Here is a 20,649-nt window from a genome sequence, read left to right on the forward strand (position 1 = left end):
AACCTAAAATGGTAGAAACATTAGATTGGCAGTAGACCTATCCACAGAGACCTGACAGGCCAGAAAGGACTGGCATGATATATTCAGAGAAATATACAGCCAGAATACTTTATCCAGCTAGGATGTCACTGAAAATAGAAGGAGGATAAAAAAAACTTCCAGGGCAAACAGAAACTAAAAGAATTTGCAATCACCAAAGCAGCCCTACAAAAAATATTGGAAGGAGTCCTCTAAGCAAAGAGAGAGCCCAAAGGTAGCATAGACCAGAAAGAAACAGAGACAATATTAACAATCACCTTACAGGCAATACAATGGTACTAAATTCTTATCTTTCAATAGTTACCCTGAATGTAAATGGGGCTAAGTATCCCAATCAAAAGACACAGGGTATTAGATTGGATAAAAAAAGCAAGACCCATCGATAAGCTATATGCGTGAGACTCATTTTAGACCCAAAGACACCTCTAGATTTAAAGTGAGGGGGTGGAAACCATTTACCATGCTAATGGACATCAAAAGAAGGCAGGGGTGGCAATCCCTATATCAGACAAATTAGATTTTAAACCAAAGACTGTAATAAGAGATGAGGAAAGACACTATATCATACTTAAAGTGACTATCCAACAAGAAGATCTAACAATTGTAAATGTTTATGCCCATAAAATGGGAGCACCCAAATATATAAGCCAATTAATAACAAAATTAAAGAAACACATAAAAAATAACACAATAATAGTAGGGGACTTTAACACCCCCTCACTGAAATGGACAGATCATCTAAGCAAAAAAAAAAAAGGAAATAAGGGCTTTGAATGACACGCTGGCCCAGATGGACTTCACAGATATATTCAGAATATTCAGTCCCCCAGCAACAGAATACACATTCTTGTCTGTGGACATGGAACAGTCTCCAGAATAGATCACATCCTGGGTCACAAATCAGGTCTCAACTGGTACCAAAAGATTGGGATCACTCCCTGCATAATTTTGGGCCATGATGTTTTGAAACTGGAAATCAATCACAAGAGGAAATTTGGAAAGAAGTCAAATGCATGGAGGCTAAAGAGCATCCTACTAAAAAATGAATGAGTCAACCAGGAATTTAGGAAGAATTTTAAAAATCTTTGGAAACAAATGAAATGAATACACAACTGTTCAAAACCTTCGGGATGCAGCAAAGGCAGTCCTAAGAAGTATACAGCAATACAAACCTTTCTCAAGAAACAAGAAAGGTCTCACATATACAACCTAATCTTGTACCTAAAGCAGCTGGAGAAAGAACAGCAAATAAAGCCTAAACCCAGCAGGAGAAGAGAAATCATAAAGATTAGAGCAGAAATCAATGAAATACAAACCAAAAGAACAGTAGAACAGATCAACAAAACTAGGAGCTGGTTCTTTGAGAGAATTAATAAGACTGATAAACCCTTGGCCAGAGTTATAAAAAAGAAAAGAGAAAAGACCCAAATAAATAAAATCATGAATGAAAGACGAGAGATCACAACCAACCCTGAAAAAATACAAACAATTATAAGAACATATTATGAGCAACTATATGCCAACAAATTAGGCAATCTGGAAGAAATGGGATTGATTCCTAGAGATGTATAAATAACCAAAGCTGAAACAGGAAGAAATAGAAGACCTAAACAGACCCATAACCAGTAAGGAAACTGAGGCAGTCATCAAAAAACCTCCCAACAAACAAGAGCCCAAGGCCAATGGCTTCCCAGGGAAATGCTACCAAATGTTGAAAGAAGAATTAATACCTATTCTTCTGAAGCTGTTTCCAAAAATAGAAATGGAAGGAAAACTTCCAAACTCTATGAGGCCGGCACTACCTTGATCCCCAAACCAAAGACCCCATCAAAAAGGAGAATTACAGATGAATCTCCCTGATGAACATGGATGCAAATAGTCTCGCCAAGATACTAGCCGATAGGATCCAACAGTACAGTATAAGGATTATTCACCATGACCAAATGGGATTTATTCCTGGGTTGCCATGTTGGGTCAACATCTGCAAATCAATCAATGTGATACACTACATTAATGAAAGAAAGGTCAGGAACCATATGATCCTAAAAAAAAAAGATCGGGGGAGAACCATATGATCCTCTCAATAGATGCAGAAAAAGCATTTGACAAAGTATAGCATACTTACTTGATTAAAACTTGTCACAGTGTAGGATGGAGGGTACATACCTCCATATCATAAAAGCCATCTATGAAAAACCCACAGTGAATATCATTCTCAATGGAGAAAAACTGAGAGCTTTTCCCGTAAGGTCAGGAACATGGCAGGGATGTCCACTATTATCACTCTAGTCAAAATATTATGAGAAGTCCTAGCCTCAGCAGTCAGACCTCAAAAAGAAATAAAAGGCATCTGAATCGGCAAAGAAGTCAAACTCTCACTCTTTGCATATGATATGACACCTTGTGTGGCAAACCCAAAGGACTCCACTCCAAAACTGCTAGAACTCATATAGGAATTCAGTAAAGTGTCAGGATATAAAATCAATGCACAGAAATCAGTTGTATTTCTGTACACCAACAATGAGACAGAAGAAGGAGAAATTAAGGAGTTGATCCCATTTACAATTGCACCCAAACCATAAGATACCTAGAAATAAACCTAACCAAAGAGGCAAAGGATCTGTACTCAGAAAATTATAGAATATTCATGAAAGAAACTGAGGAAGACACAAAGAAATGGAAAAAAGTTCCTCGCTCATGGATTGGAAGAACAAATATTGTGAAAATGTCTATGCTACCTAGAGCAATCTACACATTCAATGCAGTCCCTATCAAAATACCATCAACTTTTTTCATAGAAATGGAACAAGTAATCTTAAAATTTGTATGGAACCAGAAAAGACCCCCAAATAGCTACAGGATTGTTCAAAAAGAAAACCAAAGTTGGTGGCATCACATTTCTGAACTTCAAGATCTATTACAAAGCTGTCATCATCAAGACAGTATGGTACTGGCCCCAAACGAGGGACATAGATCAATGGAACAGAATAGAGAACCCAGAAATGGACCCTCAATTCTATGGTCAACTAATTGTCAACAAAGCAGAAAAGAATATCCAATGGGGAAAAAAAAGTCTCTTTAACAAATGGTGTTGCGGACACCTGGGTGGCTCAGTTGGTTAAGCAACTGTCTTCGGTTCAGGTCATGGTCCCGGAGTCCCAGGATCGAGTCCTGCATTGGGCTCCCAGCTCCATGGGGAGTTTGCTTCTCCCTCTGACCTTCTCCCCTCTCATGCTCTCTTTCACTCTCTCTCAAATAAATAAATAAAATCTCTAAAACAAACAAACAAATGATGTTGGGAAAATTGGACAGCCACATGCAGTAGAATGAAACTGGACCATTTCCTTTCACCATATACAAAAATAGACTCAAAAGGGATGAAAGACCTAATGTGAGACAGGAATCCATCAGACTCCTAGAGGAGAACACAGGCAGCAACCTCTTTGATCTCAGCCACAGCAACTTCTTCCTGGACACCTTGCCAAAGGCAAGGGAAGCAACAAGGGCAAAATGAACTATTGGGACTTCAAGATAAAAAGCTTTTTTACGGTAAAGGAAACAGTCAACAAAACCAGAAGAAAACCAACAGAATGGGAGAAGATATTTGCAAATGATATATCGGTAAAGGGCTACTATCTGAAATCTATAAAGAACCTAACAAACTCAACACCCAAGGGACAAATAATCCAATCAACAAATGGGCAGAAGATGTGAACAGACATTTCTGTCAAGAAGACATACAAATGGCCAACAGACACATGAAAAAGTGCTCCACATCGCTCAGCATCAGGGAAATCCAAATCAAAACCATGATGAGGTAACACCTCACACCAGTCAGATGGCTAAAATGAACAAGTCAGGAAATGACAGATGTTGGTGAGGATTGGAGAAAGGGGAACACTCCTATACTGTTGGTAGGAATGCAAACTGGTCTATCTACTCTGGAAAACAGTATGGAGGTTCCTCAAAAAATTGAAAATAGAGCTACCCTATGACTCAGCAATTGCATTACTGGGTATTTTCTCCAAAGATAGAAATGTAGTAATCCAAAGGGGCATGTCCACCCTAATGTTTATAGCAGCAATGTCCACAATAGCCAAACTATTGAAAGAACCCAGATGTCCATCGACAGATGAATGGATGAAGAGGGTGTGGTGTGTAGGTATGTGTGTGTGTGTGTGTGTGTGTGTGTGTGTGTGTGTGTGTGTGTGTCTGTCTGTCTGTCTATAATGGAATATTACGCAGCCATCAAAAATGAAATCTTGCCATTTGCAACTACATGGATGGAACTAGAGGGTATTTTCCTAAGTGAAACAAGTCAATCAGAGAAAGACAATTATCATATGATCTCACTGATGTGAGGAATTTGATAAACAAGAGGGTCATAGGTAAAGGGAGTGAAAAATGAAAGAAGATGAAACCAGAGAGGGAGACAAACCATAAGAGACTCTCAATCTCAGGAAATAGAGGGTTGCGGGAGTGGAAACAGGTGCGAGGGTTAGGATGTCTGGGTGATGGACACTGGGGAGGGTATGTGTTGTGGTGAGCACTGTGTATTGTGTGAGACTGATGAATCATGGACCTGTACCCCTGAAACAATTAATACATTATATATTAATTAAAAAAGAATGAGGAAGATCTTTGAACTGATATATTGTTATTTCCAGGTTATAGTGTTAGGTGCAAAGGCAAAGACAGAGAAGTGTAATGTGCTACTTTTCATATAAGAAAGAAGGGGTGGGTATAAATAAATACATATGCATTTGCTCATTTGTAAAGAGGAGCTGGGACTGATGAGAGTAGTTATTTACAGAGGGTAGGTAAGAGTACTGGGGGAAAGGGCGAAATGTTAACAAGGCATAGAGGACAAAGGGGGTGGGATACTTCTGAGCATATCTTTCTGTTTAACTGTGACTCTTAGACGCATAATGTTCCTCATACCCAGAACAGGATTAAAATCATCGAGGAGATGAGGGGAATTCAATATGGAATACAAACAATAACAACCATATCGTATTTCACATGAAGAATGCAACCATATTGACGAAGGTGAGTAAGAAAGGTAACTGAAGTTACAGTTTTGATGGGATACTATAAAGCTAAAGACCAGTGGATCTGCACACAAATATTGGAGTCGAATTAATTTGTTTTTCATAGGAATAGGGGTTAGAAATTTTGAAAATAAGTGTATGTTAGTATTGAAAAACGAAACATGGTGTGGATAATGAGAGCGTGGGGGCATACTGAAAGAACATGGAAACCAACCTGAACGAGCTCTCAATGGCCAAATCTAGGACATTTTGAGCAATAAAATAAATAATGACAGTAATATATTCTAATCCACTGAATACAGAAAAATCCATGAGTCCATACATGTTAGAATCCCAGTGAAATATAGAAGGAATGTTGGGAAGAGGGAAAAAAAATCACCATTAGGCAAATAACATTGTAATAACAAGGAACACCTATGGACGCTAAAATTATTGGGTCAAAGTATGATCAAAAGCAGGATTTTATGGGGCATGTGGGTGCATCAGGTTAAACCATGGACCCTTGATTTCAGCTCAGGTCATGATCTCAGGGTCATGAGATCTAGCCCCCCATTGGGCTTCACACTTAGTGGAGAGACTGCTTGAGATTGTGTCCTTCACCATCTCCCTCCACTCTCCCCATCCCAGCTCGTGTGCTCACCCTCTCTCCCTCTCTAAAACAAAACAAAATAAAATGGGATTTTCATGGTTTCAAGGTTCTTACAAGATATCAACTGCAAAGGGGAGAATTGTCACTTTATGGTGAGAAAACTGTCAGGCGCCCCCTTAACCAAATGTAAATCACTAAGTTAACATCACTAATAATAAGACATTGACCTTGGGCACCTTCCAATATGAGGCACTGATAAAACACAATGAGACTTGTGTGGTATTGTAAGAAACGGGTTAACCTCAGTGAGGAGAAAAGAGACAAACCCAAATTGAGAGACACTACCAAATAAATGCCCAGTATTCTTCAAAAGTGTGGGGCCATGAACAATAAGGAAAGACTGAAGAACGGTCACAGATCAGAAGAATAAACTCTGGGCTCTTGAATTCAATGCTGGATTAGAAAAAGGCCCAGAAACAGGATTTCACCAATGTCAATTACTTGGTTTTGATCATTGCATTAGGGTTCTGTAAGTGTTAACATTAGTGAAAGCTAGGCGGAAGGTGTATTGGGAACTCTGTATTATTTTTGCCACCTTAAAGTTTTTTCAAAATAGAAAGTTGTAAAAATATATTGCTGAAGTTTCCATTTTGAGGTACAAAGAGGGTATGAGCTAGCTCTCATGCCACTTCAGCCCAGCAAGGGAGACAAATGTATGCAAGTAAATACCACAACTGTGGTGTGTTACAAGATAGAAGATCCTGGGGACTACAGAGTCTGGGTTGGTGCATGAAATCAGAGAGGGTTTTCTTGAGGACGTAGCAGCTGACATCTGAGAAATGAGGAGGAATGCATCAGGGAATGAGAGGAATAGTGTATGGGGAAGTTCTGCAGCAAGGGGGTACACGGTGTGTTTAGGGAACCGGACAAGGGCTGTTAGGACTGGAAAGAAAAGGTGCTGCTGGTGCAGGAAGATGCTGGAGAGGTGGGGAGGGGCCAGCCCACCCAGGGCCTCGCAAGTGGGTCCCAGTTTTTGCCAAAGCAGCCCAGACAACAGAGAGTTTATCCTCCATTGTTGCGACTAGACTGATCAGTTTGGGTCCTATCGGTGATCTTCAGAGTGCTGATTGCAATCAGAGTGTACGTTGTACCCGTCACACAGTGCCTGAGTTTTCTTGTCTGGTAGCTTACCTCCGTGACCTATAAGCCCAGCTTCTTAAGTTGGAGTCCTCCTGAAGATCTTCCCTTTCAAGGGTCATATCACTTCAATTTCACTTTCACGTGGTATTGGCATACCAGGCAGAAGTTCTGCCCCCTCACCCATTTTTTTTTTTTTTTTTAAATCTTTGAACTCAGGGACTTGCTCGAGGCTCTCCTGTATAGGTCTGAGTCAGCCTGGACACGGTTTGCCAAGAGCAAATCTTGTGCGTCCTTAGGAATTTGCCTTTCAGTTTCATTGCCAGGGGCACTGTGACTTATAAACGGTTGCACTTGGGTCACTTGGAACCAACTCTGGATGCCTCCATTTCACGTGGGTGACTTCTGCTGCCCACCACGCCACCCACCCAGGCAGAGCCTGTGTTGCTTTAGCAATATCGACTTGAGTTCTGTAGCAATCCCAGTTCTCTTATTGCTCCTTCTTTCAGGGGGCTTGCTGAAGATCCGAAGCCCAGCTCTGTCATTTTAAGACTGATCACATTTGTCCAGCAGAGAACTACAATGGGAAACATTTCTGAAGGTCCTGGTCGGGGGTGGGGGCAGGAATGAAGTGGGGAGAATTCAGCCTGCATTGTTGCAGTTGGAATGGCCAGTTTGGGTCCTATCAGTGGTCTAAAGATCTGAATGTAGGTTGCAATCAGATAGCATGTGTTGCGCCAGTCACATGATGCCTGACGTTCATTGTCTGGTGGCTTACCTCCCTAATCTGTTTTGCATTGTTTTATTTTGCATGCAAACTCTAGTGCCAAGGTTGGCTATCCACTATCTGTAGATTATTCAGTGCTATGAGAAGCAGAGATTCTTACATTCCTTTTTCCAGAGGTTCTTTTGCAAGCCAGGGTCTATTAGCTTCATGGACTTTGTGATTGTGCCTGAAATTGCACGTAGATCTTAGCATGTGCACATATATGTGAATTTTATGAAGGAGGATCTATGACTTCCATTAGAATCTCAACAGGGTCTATAACCATCTCCTACCCTAAGGTCATAAACCACACTGTCTTACCTGCATTTTTATTGCCCTGTATTCTAAAGGAAGTCTTCCCTATATTCCCCAAAGCCTTTCTCCATACTTGTTGCCTGAGTCTCAAAAGAGCAAAGATTTTGTTATTGGCTTATAGCTTTCTTATCTATTGATAGGATGCTTCTCTCGACCCCCCTTTCTTTCATAGCTACTTCTCATCTCTTCTAAGAGGTTGTTGCTTGACATCTGACTATTGGTAATGGATGATGACTGAAGATGAGAACTCTCCTAACTCTGCTGGGATTCCTGGTGTTCCATAGCATCAATCATGTTATAGAAGGGAAGGTTGAAAGTGATATTACTGGGTGCCTGGGTGGCTCGGTTGGTTAAGTGATTGCCTTTGGCTGGGGTCGTGATTTCGTAATCTCAGGGTCTTGGGATCAAGTCTCGCATCGGGCTCCTCCTGCTCTGTGGGATGCCTGCTTCTCCCTTTCCCTCTGTTCCTTCCCCTGCCTGTGTTCTCTCTTTCTCTCTGTCTCTGCCAAATCAATAAATAAAATCTTAAAAAAAAAAAAGAAAAGTGACATTGCCTCTAAGTATTCATTATACTGTACATTTATGCTTTACATACTTTAAAAATAAAAAGTTTTTTTACATTGTGTTTCCACTATAGTGAAACAAATCATCATTAAAATTTCCCCTTACATAAAGTTTCTTTAGTTGTAAAATCAATACATTACTGTTAATACAATAACACAAGCAAACAAACAAAAAAAAGCATAAAATTTCACTCCTAACTCAACCAACTTGATGAAAGTTCCTATAACATTTTATGCTCTGCATACCCTTTAAAATTGCTTGACTATATGCAAATGACCTCTTTTTAAAAAAGAACCAACATGGAATCATGCTTCACATTTTATTTTTAACAGTTGTATTGAGGTATAGCTAATATTAAACTGCACATATCTAAAGTGTTTAACTGGTAAGTTTTGAGATACATACCCTGGGAAGCCGTCCTCACAATCGAAATTATGAACACATTATCCATAACGTCCAAAAGTTTCCTCATGCCCCTTTGTAATACTTCCCACTCACTCCATCCACCCCTTCCCCTTTCAGAAACCAGATTTGTTTTCTGTCCCTCCGGAACAGGTTGCATTTTCTACTATGATAAAGCTATCATGAATATTTATGGACAAGTCTTTTTACAGGTATATGCTTCCTTTTCTTTTATGGGAGTTCCAGTTCCTCCACATCTTTGCCAACACTAGTAGGGTCAATCTTTTAAATTTTAGATAAATCGTGGTATCTCATTATGACTTTTATTTGAATTTCCCTAATTACTAATGATGTTGAACATATTCTCCTATGCTTATTTACCAGCCACATATCTTCTTTGGTAATGGGTCTGTTCAAAGCTTTGTCTATTTAAAAAAAAAACAAAACGTTGTTTCCTTGTCACTGAGCTTTGAGAGTCCTTCATGTACTCTGGGTATGAGTGTTTCCTTAGACATAACTTTGCAAAGTTTTTCTCAGACTGTGACTTTTCCTTCCATCCTTTCAACAGTGCCTTTGAAGAGCAAAAGTTTTAATTTTGACAAAGTCTACTTTAGTGGTTTGTTCTTTTTTTTTTTTTAAATGTTTATTTATTTGATAGAGATCACAAGGAGGCAGAGAGGCAGGCAGAGAGAGAGAGAGGAGGAAGCAGGCTCCCTGCCGAGAAGAGAGCCCGATGTGGGGCTTGATCCCAGGACCCTGGGATCATGACCTGAGCTGAAGGCAGAGGCTTTAACCCACTGAGCCACCCAGGTGCCCCTAGTGATTTGTTCTTTAATGGACTGTGCTTTGGGTGTTGTATCTAAGAAATTTTCACTTAACTCAAGGTCACAAAATTTGTCCCCTAAGATTTCTTCTAAAAATCTTATAGTTTTAAGTTTTATATTTAGGCCAAATGTCCATAGGTCTATTTTGAGTTGATTAATATATATAATGTAAAATATGGATCTCTTTTTTTTGGCATATTGATATCCAATTTTTGTAGCTCCATTCCTTTTTTTTAAAAAAATATTTTTATTTATTTATTTATTTCAGAGAGAGGGAGAGATCACAAGTAGGCAGAAAGGCAGGCAGAGAGAGAGAGGGAAGGGAGCAGGCTTTGAGAGCAGCAAGCCTGATGTGGGACTCCATCCCAGGACCCTGGGATTATGACCTGAGCCGAAGGCAGAGGCTTAACCCACTGAGCCACCCAGGCGCCCCTGTAGCTCCATTTCTTGAAAAGGCAATCCTTTCCCACTACTCTGCACCTTTGTCAAAAATCAGTTGCCCGCATATGGGTAGAATTTATTCTGGGCTCTGTTTTGATCTATTCATGTACTCGTCTGTCTTGGCACCAACACCAGTTTTGGTTACCATAGCTTTGTTACAATTCTTGAAATCAGACAGTGTTAGCTCTCGATCTTTGTTCTTTTTCAAAAATATTTTGGCTATTCTAGGTCCTTTACATTTTCGTATGAATTTTAGAATCAGCTGGTCAACTTAAAAAAAATAAAAATCCTGCCAAATTTGGTGAGAATTGATATCTTAACCACAGAGTCTTCTCGGTCATTAACAAGGCATGTCTCTTCATTTATTTAGGCATTAATTTCTTTTAGTAATATATTATTGTCTTTATAAAGATTATATTTTATAGTCTTTAACAGGTGCCTCATATATTTCATCAGATTTATCCCCCATTATTGCATATTTTGATGCAATTTTAAGTGCAATTTCTGATTGTTCTCAGCTAGTACAGAGAAACACAATTGGATTTTGTATACTGACCTTGTGTCCTGAAGCTTTGTAAACCAATTAGTAGTAGCTTTTTTGTAGATTCCATTGGGTTTTCGACATTGGTATCATGCCATCTTCATTTTTAGTATTTGTGCTGCTGAAGTGAGTACAGCATGCCATCTTCATAAAGATGTTTCCTTCTTCCTTTCTGATCTGGATGCCATTTATTTCTTTTTCTTGCCTAATTTCATTGTCTAGATATCTGACACAATATCAAATAGAAGCTGTGAGAGTAGACATCTCTGATTTGCTTCTGATCTTTCTTTTTTTAAATTTTATTTTACTTTTTTTCAGTGTTCAAAGATTCACTGTTTATACATCACACCCAATGCTCCATGAAATACGTGCCCTCCTTAATACCCACCACCAGGCTCACCCAACTCCCCAATATGCCTCCCCTCAAAAACCCTCAGTTTTTTTTCTCAGCGTCCACAGTCTCTCACGATTGATCTTCTCCTCCGATTTCCCCCAACTCACATCTCCCCTCCAACTCCCAAAGTCCTCCGTGTTATTCCTTATGCTCCACAAGTAAGTGAAACCATATGATGATTGACTCTCTGTTTGACTTATTTCACTCAGCATAATCTCCTCCAGTCCTGCCCATGTTGATACAAAAGTTGAGTTTTCATCCTTTCTGATGGAGGCATCATACTCCATTGTATATATGGACCACATCTTATCCACTAGTGTGTTGAAGGGCTTCTGATCTTTCTTACAGGGAAAGCATTCATTTTTTTTCCATCAAGTATGACATTAGCTGTAGGTTTTCATAGATGCTTTTTACTGGTTGTGAAAGTTCCCTTCTATTGCTAGGTGTTGGGAGTTTTATATTAGGAATGGATGTTAGATTTGCCAAATGCTTTTCTGTGTCTATTGAGATGATTATTTCCTTTTTTTAGATTGTTAGTAATGGTGAATTACACTGATTTCAAATATTAAACCAATCCTGTATTCCTAGGATAAATCCCATTTTGCCATGACACATTACCCTTTTAATATATTGTTGGATTTGGTTTACTAAAATTTTGCTTACAATTTTTACATGTATGTCCATGAAATATTTTGATCCGTAGCTTTATCTTCTCATAATGTCTTTGTCTAGTTTTGGTTTACATAATGTTTTTAATAAACAAGCCTTTTCCCACTGATCAATCACAAACATATTTGCCTATCAATAGATGCATTTTTTCAATGTGTGGCAGCATCACACCATTTTATTTTGGATGAGTCATAACTTAACCTAATGTTGGATGTTTGCTTCCAACTTTTTAATATTATAAAAAACACAAGCTCTCCTTTTGCATAAATTTTTGCAAACCCAAAATATTCTTAGGATAAATTCTCAGGACTAGTGGGTCAGAGGGCCACATATTTAAAAACTTATGTATTACAAAATTGTCCCTCAGAAAAGCCATAACAATGTATACTCCCATCTGCAGAGTATAAGACTGTCTGTTTTTCAAAACCCTTCCCAATACTAGGTATAATTTTTGTTAAGTAGGTCAGTAGTCCTTGCACATGATGAAATCCTTCTCTCACACAAATTGCACAGCCTCTTCAGCCTAAATAGTTCTAAGTGGCCTTGAGATATGAGAGAAAAAAGAGAGAGAGAGAGAGAGAGAGAGAGGTAATGTCTTCTAGGTAGGGAAGTCACCACTACAACAGATTGCTAAGAATTATGTTTGTATTCCTTACCTTACTTCTGGTAGGCCCATATCTCCAGGGCAATAATGTGGCTTGCTAAATGGCAAACACTTTTATTTTCACACAGGTGGTTGAAGGATAAATTCTTCTTTTCACTTTCAGAATGTTGTATCTAGATGAACCTTTAACAACCAATTCGTCCAGTCTCTCATTTCATAGATGGGAAAACTGAGACAGAGAGAGGGAGGAACTTGCCCAAGATCCCTTGGGAAATTAGTGGCAGAGCCAAATGGTTGGATAAAATTACTGATAAGTTCTGTTTTTGTTCTGTCTGTGACTCTTCCACTTAGAAGAATATTCAAATAGAAAACCCCACTTCCCCAGCATATACTTCTCTAAATCTTCTGCTTTAAGGGAAACAAATGTAGGAAAAAAAATGTTTTTTTCTCTAGAAAAAAAAATTGCTTTTGCATTTACATTCATGCTTGGTCTGTTTCCAGGGATATCATGGGCAAATGTCATCCCTCTTCCCAGTACATGAGGCTGATGGTACAAATGGTTGAATGTGGTTTTGGTTCATAGGTACAAAAGACCTCCAAAGAAATCCAAAACCAAAAAGGCATAGTCTGAGAGGTATGAGTACTGACTTGTGTCATGTACATTTCTCTTGGAAAGATAAAGAAGCCGCTAATTAATATAGAGATGTTGGGGTTTGATGAATGTATATAACATCCACAATGAAAGTCAAGTTGGGGATGGGAGGAAAGGAGAGCTATTAGAATAAAAATAGATAATTATGCATAGACACCTGTGGAATTGGTTATGGAATGGTTGATGGGTTGGATCAACTCATAGAGGGCTTGGTATGTTCCAAATACACACCCTAAAAGGCCCAGGATGCTGATCATGACATCCTTTGCAATGGTGGCACAGCTCATGTCTTCAGCATAAAAGGTGACGAGCTCCAGGAGAGGTGGGATGATGAGGGCCAGGGCACTGCTGCTCACAGAGCCCACAAAAGAGATGACCAGGTCCAGGCGGGGGATGAGGATGGCTGAGACACCTGCAGAGAGAGAAGAAACTTAGACTCCCTGACTGTTCCTGCAAGAGGGAAGTTCAGAAACCAAACATTTCTTTGGAGCCTTATAATCCCATGGATCCCAGACATTTTGGAAATGTGGGCAAGGGATCCCTTGCAGATGAGAGCAGTAGGTCAGGTACTGTGGTTTTGGATTCCCCCCGCTGTTTTAAAGATCAATATAGATGCTCTTCTTTTATGTTTTATCTAAAACATAAAAGAGGAAGGGCTCCTGTACCGCGTATCTATTCTCTCCTTCTCATTCAAGAGATGGGGGAATCTAGAGCTCCAAGGAAATGGGATGTGGTCAAGGTCACAAATTCTCTGAGATGAGAATCCATTGAAATGCATCTAAGGCCCTTCCACTTGTCTATGCTGCATCCCTTGCATATGAAAGAACTTGTACATCATAGATGCTCTTACTCAGACACTGAATCTACTGTGAATTTGTACTACTCTACAAAACACAGCCACTATCTAGAAGCAAGAATGACTTAAAAATGGGAGATGGCTTTGTTGTCAGAATCTGAATGACTTGTTTTCCCACTCCTAGAATGATTCTGGTAACTAAAAAGAACATAATACATGAAGATAGCAATAGGCTACTCCCTCCCCATCTCATCTAAAACACCATGGTCTTAAATCTCCATCTTTCCTACAGATGATGAACAGACATCATGGATTTTCTAGGGGATTCCAATTTCAATAATGTATGAGTGAATAACTATACCACATATATGATTTCACTTTGCACAACTGTATGATTTTCCTACGAACAAATTAGGGGAAAACTGTCCACAAAAGCACTCAAACTAGCCTGCTGGATTTGAAGAAAACCTCACCTCTTTCTGAAATTGCTGCAACACATCTACTCAGAGAATGAGAGAGACTCATCAACTCTTGCAGTTGAGAATTCGTCACCCCTCTGATGGGATGGTCAGGTCCACAGCTTTCCCTTCTCAGATATTTAATGAATTGCTTACTGGAGGAGGCACAGAGAAAATCTATCTCTTCTCCAGGAGACCTCACACTGACAGGGCAGAGAAAATATTTTAATGGAAAGCTATAATACAAGGCAGTCTGGATGAGTTCTCTAGAAAGATCCTATCTGGTGATACCAACCCACTGCTCACAGACCTTCTATGGCTCCCCACTTCCATCTCCTTAGCACAAGGTCTCTGACAACTTGGGCCTTGCCAGGTGCTCTGGCTTCATGTCTTATCACTCCCCACTACTTTTAGTTCTTCTAAGAGGCCGTATGTAAGTACTTGCCTCAGTTCTGTGCACAGCCTCCTTCCTAATGTGGTTCATTCTTCACTTCTCCATCTATCTTCTACTTATCTCTTAGGTCTTTTAAAAAAAAAACTTTATTTATTTGAGGGAGAGAAAGAAAGCAAGAGGGAACACAAGCAGGCAGAGGGGCAGAAGGAGAGAGAGAAACAGACTCACTGCTGAGCAGGGAGCCCAGTGTGGGGCTCCATCCCAGAACCCTGGGGTCATGACCTGAACTAAAGGCAGATGCTCAACCAATTGAGTAACCCAGGTTAACCCAGTTAAGATCTTTTAGGTCTTAACTGAAATATCACTCCACTGGAGAGGACTCCCTGATCTGGCCTTGGTTAAAGTACAGGACCTTCTAATGTGCTCTCAGAGTATCCTTTTATCGTAACCATTATATGGTACCTCATTACGTGCCATCTTAACATTCGTCACAATGTGTTGTAATTATTTCCTTGCATATATTTCTTACGCAACATGTCTTCTTTATTATTCATTATTGTATCCCCAGTGCCTAGCACAATGCCAGGCATATAGTAGGTGCTCAACATATGACTGCTGAATGAATGAAAGATAATGGAATTGACTGCTGAATAAAGGAGGAGGAAGTGGTCATCTGGCATGTAACAGAAACAGGGCCTGTCATTAGACGGTCAGCTCTGTGTAGCACTGTCTTCCCTGATCTCAAGTGGCCTGAACCTGTGTACAGGTTTTCTCTTCAACTTAGACCCTTCCTATTAGGAATGATCTCAAAACAATAGAGCTGCAGGTCCCTAGTGTCCTGTTACAGACCAGAAACTCTGTGTAGTACCTTAAACCAGCAGGTGTGTTGTTTCTGCTTCCAGAAATCCATTTATGTGGTGCATAGCATCTGATAGCATATTCTTCTGCTGGAAGGCTCCAACAATTACACAGTTTCTCCTGACCTGGAACTAAAACTTCATTTCTTCAACTTTAATCTCCGACTCCTGGAATCTTTAAGGCTAAATTTTCTCTCTCTTGCATATACACCATAGGTATTTGAGGACAGATAGAGAAGTTTCCCAAGCCCTCACTTCTCCAGGCAAAACGTCCCTAGTTCTTTCCCTCTTTCCTCATGGGGCACCTTTCCTGATGTTCTTTCCCTGGACAAACTTCAGAGAAAAAAGTCTCCAGCCCTGTTCACATCTCCAACAGTGCCTAATGTAGAATGAATGAGTGAATCAATGAATGAAGGAAGCATTAAGGAAGGAATATGGGAGGAGGAGAGGAGAAAAGGTTGCACCCCAAAAAATAATTGCCAAGACTTTGACAAATCATCCCTTGTTTTCTCCTACAGTTGAAGGCTACTTTATGATAGGGACTTGATCTTAATTTATAATAGAGTTGCCTTCTATTATTGTGCCTCTATGGCACACGATGGAAAACAGACTTAAGTGCTATATAACCGATGCTCAGTTCCTCAGCTCTGTCACTTAGCAGCTCTATGATTTGAGTGTGTTACCTAAACTCTCTGGGCCACTGTTCCTCCAGTTGGTAATATTATGATGCCAGGCTGTCATGAATATAAGGCAATGTCAGTATGGCACCTGGCATCTGGGAGGCACATAAGAGTATGATTGAATGAATGGTACTTCTTTCTCCCATAAACCTGCCAAAGGATACATTCCATGTGTAAGCCCATTTTTCAGATGGAAAGTTGAGGTTCAGGAAGGTGAAGTTATCTTGGCCAAGGTCCAAAGAAGGTAAGTGGCAGAGCCAGTGATAGTGGGGTAGATGCCAGTGTGACTAGCAGCCATAGCTTTGGAGAAAGAGTGCCCTTTTATCCTACTCACAGGTCAGGCAGACCAAGGCTGTGCGGACAGACAGGTCTATTAACAGTGTCCAGCTCTCTGACACCTGGGAGATGACGAAGGGGATGATGATTTCGGCTGGGACATGGAACTGGAGGGCGTAGGTGAAGAAGATGCCAATGGAGTACATCAGCTTGACCGACTGGTACAGCCTGCAGACAGACGGATAGGACGTGAAATTTGATGTGGCTCCTGGGCAGGGTCACTCAGGACTCACTCATTGCTCTGGTGTACTGGTACACCTATCACTGAGTACCTATCACTGAGTTACAGAACCGGCTCAGGCTTGACCTGCCATCAGAGCCACCCAGGAAGCTCATTAAAAGTGACATTCCTGGATATTCTGACTCATTAGACCTGTACAGTCTCAGACACCTGTGCCTTTTATTCTTTTACTTTCTTGAAAAGCTCTATTTATATAGAGTAAAATTCCTAGTTCCAAAGTCATAGAGTGAAAAGCTTCCCTCCCACACTTGATTCCCATTCTTTCCATAGGCAACTCCTCTAAGAATTTTCCTGTAGCCATTTCAAAAATAATCAGTGTATAAAAAACCTTATACTGAATATAGGTACACCTACACACATACCATAGCATCCTCTACACACAGCTGAGCTCCATTTCTGTTCATTAAATATTTCTTGGAGATTGTTTATCAGTACACATAGATTTGGCTCTTCTTTGTAATAGATGCTTAATATTCCAATTGCATAGATACACGATAATTTTTTTGACCAGTCCCAGTTAAAGGATATTTAGATTATTCCCAGTCTTTTGCTAGTAAACAATGCTGCAAAACATATCCTGCTACATAGTTATCTACGCATATTTAGCATACACCCTGAGAGGTAAAAATGCTGGCTGAAAGTACATGTGATTTGAACTTAGGATAGCTACTGACATATTTCCCCTTTGTTACCCTAGATTTTTGGAAAGCTTGCTTCCCGGTATCTTTGTCAAAACACAATGTGTGAATGTGTGTTGGTCTTTGTCATTCTGTTTTTTTCAGGCATTTCTGTTATTATGAGGGAAACAAAGTATTTTTTCAAATATATAAAATGCCATTTAAAAGATTTGACTGTGAACTGTGGGTTCACGCCCATTTTTTCCTTGGGTTGTTGGCCTTTTTCTTATTTGGAAGGGGTATTTGTCTAAGGCTCCTCTGGGGAATCTGGTCGCCAGCCAGGTTCAGAGCCGATGTGAAGTTCTCATGGTACCTGATGCCCACGTTTTCCAGTTGAGACCCTCCCACAAGGAATGTGCCCTGCCAAGGTAGCCAAAGGCAGCCTGAATGGCCCAGAATGGGAGGAGCATATTAGCATGATATTTTACTTGCATAAAGTAAGCTAAGACTTCAAGGACATTCCACATTATTACCCCACCTAGTCATTACCACAACACAATGAGGTGCGTGGGGCTGGTGGTATTTTTCACATTTTATAGCTGTGGCCTTGTGGGAGTTGAAGACCCTACCACTCTACTCGTCTCTGAACATAACAAGGACAGGAGCTAATACTTGACGAATACTTACTGTGTTCTGGGCATTTTTCTTTTCCTTTGGCAGCTTCATGGTGAAGGGCATGATTCACTGCTCTCTCCGTAATGTTTTGATCTGACATTTGAGGGAGTGGCTGTCTCCTCATTCTGTGCCCCAGCCTCTCCATAATGGACATGTAGCATGAGCATAGAATTAAGCGTTTGTGTGTATTCAGCCAGTGAAATTTTGGGGTTGTTTGTTACTGGAGAATAACCGAGCCAATACACATAGGCATTAGGGTTATCCCCATTTTACTGATGATGGAAATGAGGTCTGCAAAATTAGGTAGCTTGTACAAGGTCACATAAGAACCAGGATGCAAATCACTTTACTTAGTTTTAGAACCTGTGCCCTTCAACACTTGGTTCTACTGACTGCTGAGTTGCAAAGCACTCACTATATACTGTCAGAATAATGATAATAGCTAACACTTGATGAATGCTGTGTGCCAGCCCCCAAAATGTTACCTGGATGAACAAGTGGGTGAGTAAACAAATGAATAATCAAATGTAAGAACTCCAAACTAAATTCCAGCTGGGGCATAACAATGGCAGTCTAGGTCCATTTCTGGAACTGGGGGCCTGAGTAGTGGTCCATCTGCGAGACCCTCGATCATTATTCTGTAGTTACACTTTTTGTTGTTGCTGTTTGTATTTCCCAAACACTCCCAGATCATTCTGTTTTAGGGTCTTTGAACCATAGAATCAGACAGGTTCAGTGTCAAGTTTCAGCTTCTCACAAACAAGGTGAGCTGGGAGAGTTCTCTACAGCCTTTCCAAATAGCAACTTCCTCATCTAGTGACTGGACTTGATGAAAATCATGCTAACTCATAGGGCTGTTATGAGAGCTTAACCAGATAATGCACAATGCCTATATTATCAAACCCACAGGTTATCATCTCACCAATATTGGCAGTTAATGTTGGTGCTAGTGACGACCCAAAGGAATGCCACATTCTGTTGCTAAGACTCAGATCCCATGACTCTACTACCCTCATCACCACAGGCAGGCAGGGACATACCAGCAATTGGGCAAGTTGAGGGTGATGCTGGCTTGGGTGTTGGACCCAAACTTCATGTAGCCCAGTGTCCCCAAACAGATGTAGAGGATGATGATAAGGGACATCCCCAAGTACAGAACAAAAGAAAACTGTTGTGGATGCTTCATCTGATTTTTGAGAGGCAGAACCTAAAGGTTAAAGGAGATTGAGAAAGAAGAGGTAGTCAGAAGCGTGGCCGCTCGTGAAGGAGCAGGCTTCATCTACAGGTACAGACATCCTTCTCTGGGTGGCCCAGGGTCAGGAATGGCCACACTCTTTTTTATTTTCTTCCATTCTCTATTGCCAGGAGTGCCCTACTGTGGCTGGACTAATGAGTACATTTGCACTCAGTCTTCAAGGCTTAGTGTGGTGCATGGAGGAGTTGGTGACCAGGATGGGTCCTGATTTTCCCTTCCACCAGGAAAAGATCATATCCTGCACTTCTCATTAATATTTTAAGATATCTGGAACAACTGGCTTCCCTGGAGTGCCCTCCAGGCACTCTATGGACCCTCTATGCAAACCCCACATCCATCTTACCATACCGACGCCTTCAAATGTGAAGATGGCTGTACCAAAGAACAGTAAGAAGGTCTTCCAGCTTGCCATCAGGGGGAGGCTGCTGGGATCTGGAATCTCCTGAGAGGAAGGAGAAGAAGGGCATTTCTTTTGCCATGGTATTAGAGTCATCCTCAAACTTTTCCTGGTAGAAAATTGGGCCACACCTGCCATCACGAGTGTCATGAGCACCCGTGAGGTAGCTAGAGCTGAATCAGACCTCTTATCTTTAAAAAGTTCTTGGGGGCACCTGAGTGGCTCAGTCAGTTAAGCATCCAAACTTTTAAAAAAAGATTTTATTTATTTATTTGATGGAAAAAGAGAGAGAAAGCATGAGCATGGGAAGTAGCAGAAGGAAAGGGAGAAGCAGGCTTCCCACCAAGCAGGGAGCCATCATGGTGCAGGGCTCCATGCCAGGACCCTGGGACCATGACCTGAACTGAAGGCAGGTACTCAGCTAGCTTAGCCACCCAGGTGCCTAAGCATCCAACTCTTGATTTCAGCTCAGGTCATGATCTCAGGGTTCTAATATTGAGCCCCATGTTGGAGGTCCACACTCAGTGGGGAGTCTGTTTGAGACTCTCTCCCTCACCCTCTGTCCCTCCCCGCACTCATGGTTTCTTTCTCTCTCTGTGTGTCTCAAATAAACAAATAAATAAATCTTTTAAAAAAAGTTCTTTCTTTTTATTGTGGTAAATTATACATAGCATAAAATTTAATATTTTAAACACTTAAGTGTATAATTCAGTGGCACTGAGTCCATTCTCACTGATGTACAACACTACCCATCTCCAGAACTTTTTCATCCTCCCAGTTTGAAACTTTGTATGCATGAAATAATAACTCTTTATTACCCAGCTCCTGGTCATCTCTATTCTACATTGTTTCTATGAATTTAAGAATGCTAGGTACCTCATAAAGTGGAATCATATAATCCCTGTCCTTTTGTGGCTGGCTTATCTCACTGAGCATAATGTCTTTAAGGTTCATC

The 20,649-nt window shown here is 40.6% G+C and overlaps 1 protein-coding gene across 7 annotated transcripts in view; it reads right to left on the minus strand.

The window, feature by feature from the left end:
• SLC36A3 (solute carrier family 36 member 3) overlaps positions 1-20,649 on the minus strand; it is a 50,221-nt gene that overhangs the window by 12,466 nt on the left and 17,106 nt on the right. For 3 of the 7 annotated variants that reach the window (XM_047729560.1, XM_047729563.1, XM_047729567.1), the window contains 4 exons: positions 19,641-19,739; positions 19,083-19,249; positions 16,508-16,677; positions 12,796-13,400 (listed from right to left, as the gene is read on the minus strand). In XM_047729560.1, coding sequence (XP_047585516.1) covers positions 13,132-13,400; positions 16,508-16,677; positions 19,083-19,249; positions 19,641-19,739 — 705 coding nt within the window. In that variant the 3' untranslated portion in view covers positions 12,796-13,131. Of the gene's footprint in view, positions 1-12,795; positions 13,401-14,679; positions 14,766-16,507; positions 16,678-19,082; positions 19,250-19,640; positions 19,740-20,649 lie in introns of those variants that run through there. The other 4 variants (XM_047729562.1, XM_047729561.1, XM_047729565.1 and 1 more) reach the window with 4 other exon arrangements.

This window comes from Lutra lutra, chromosome 5 (assembly GCF_902655055.1).
Source record: "Lutra lutra chromosome 5, mLutLut1.2, whole genome shotgun sequence".
Taxonomy (NCBI): Eukaryota; Metazoa; Chordata; class Mammalia; order Carnivora; family Mustelidae; genus Lutra; species Lutra lutra.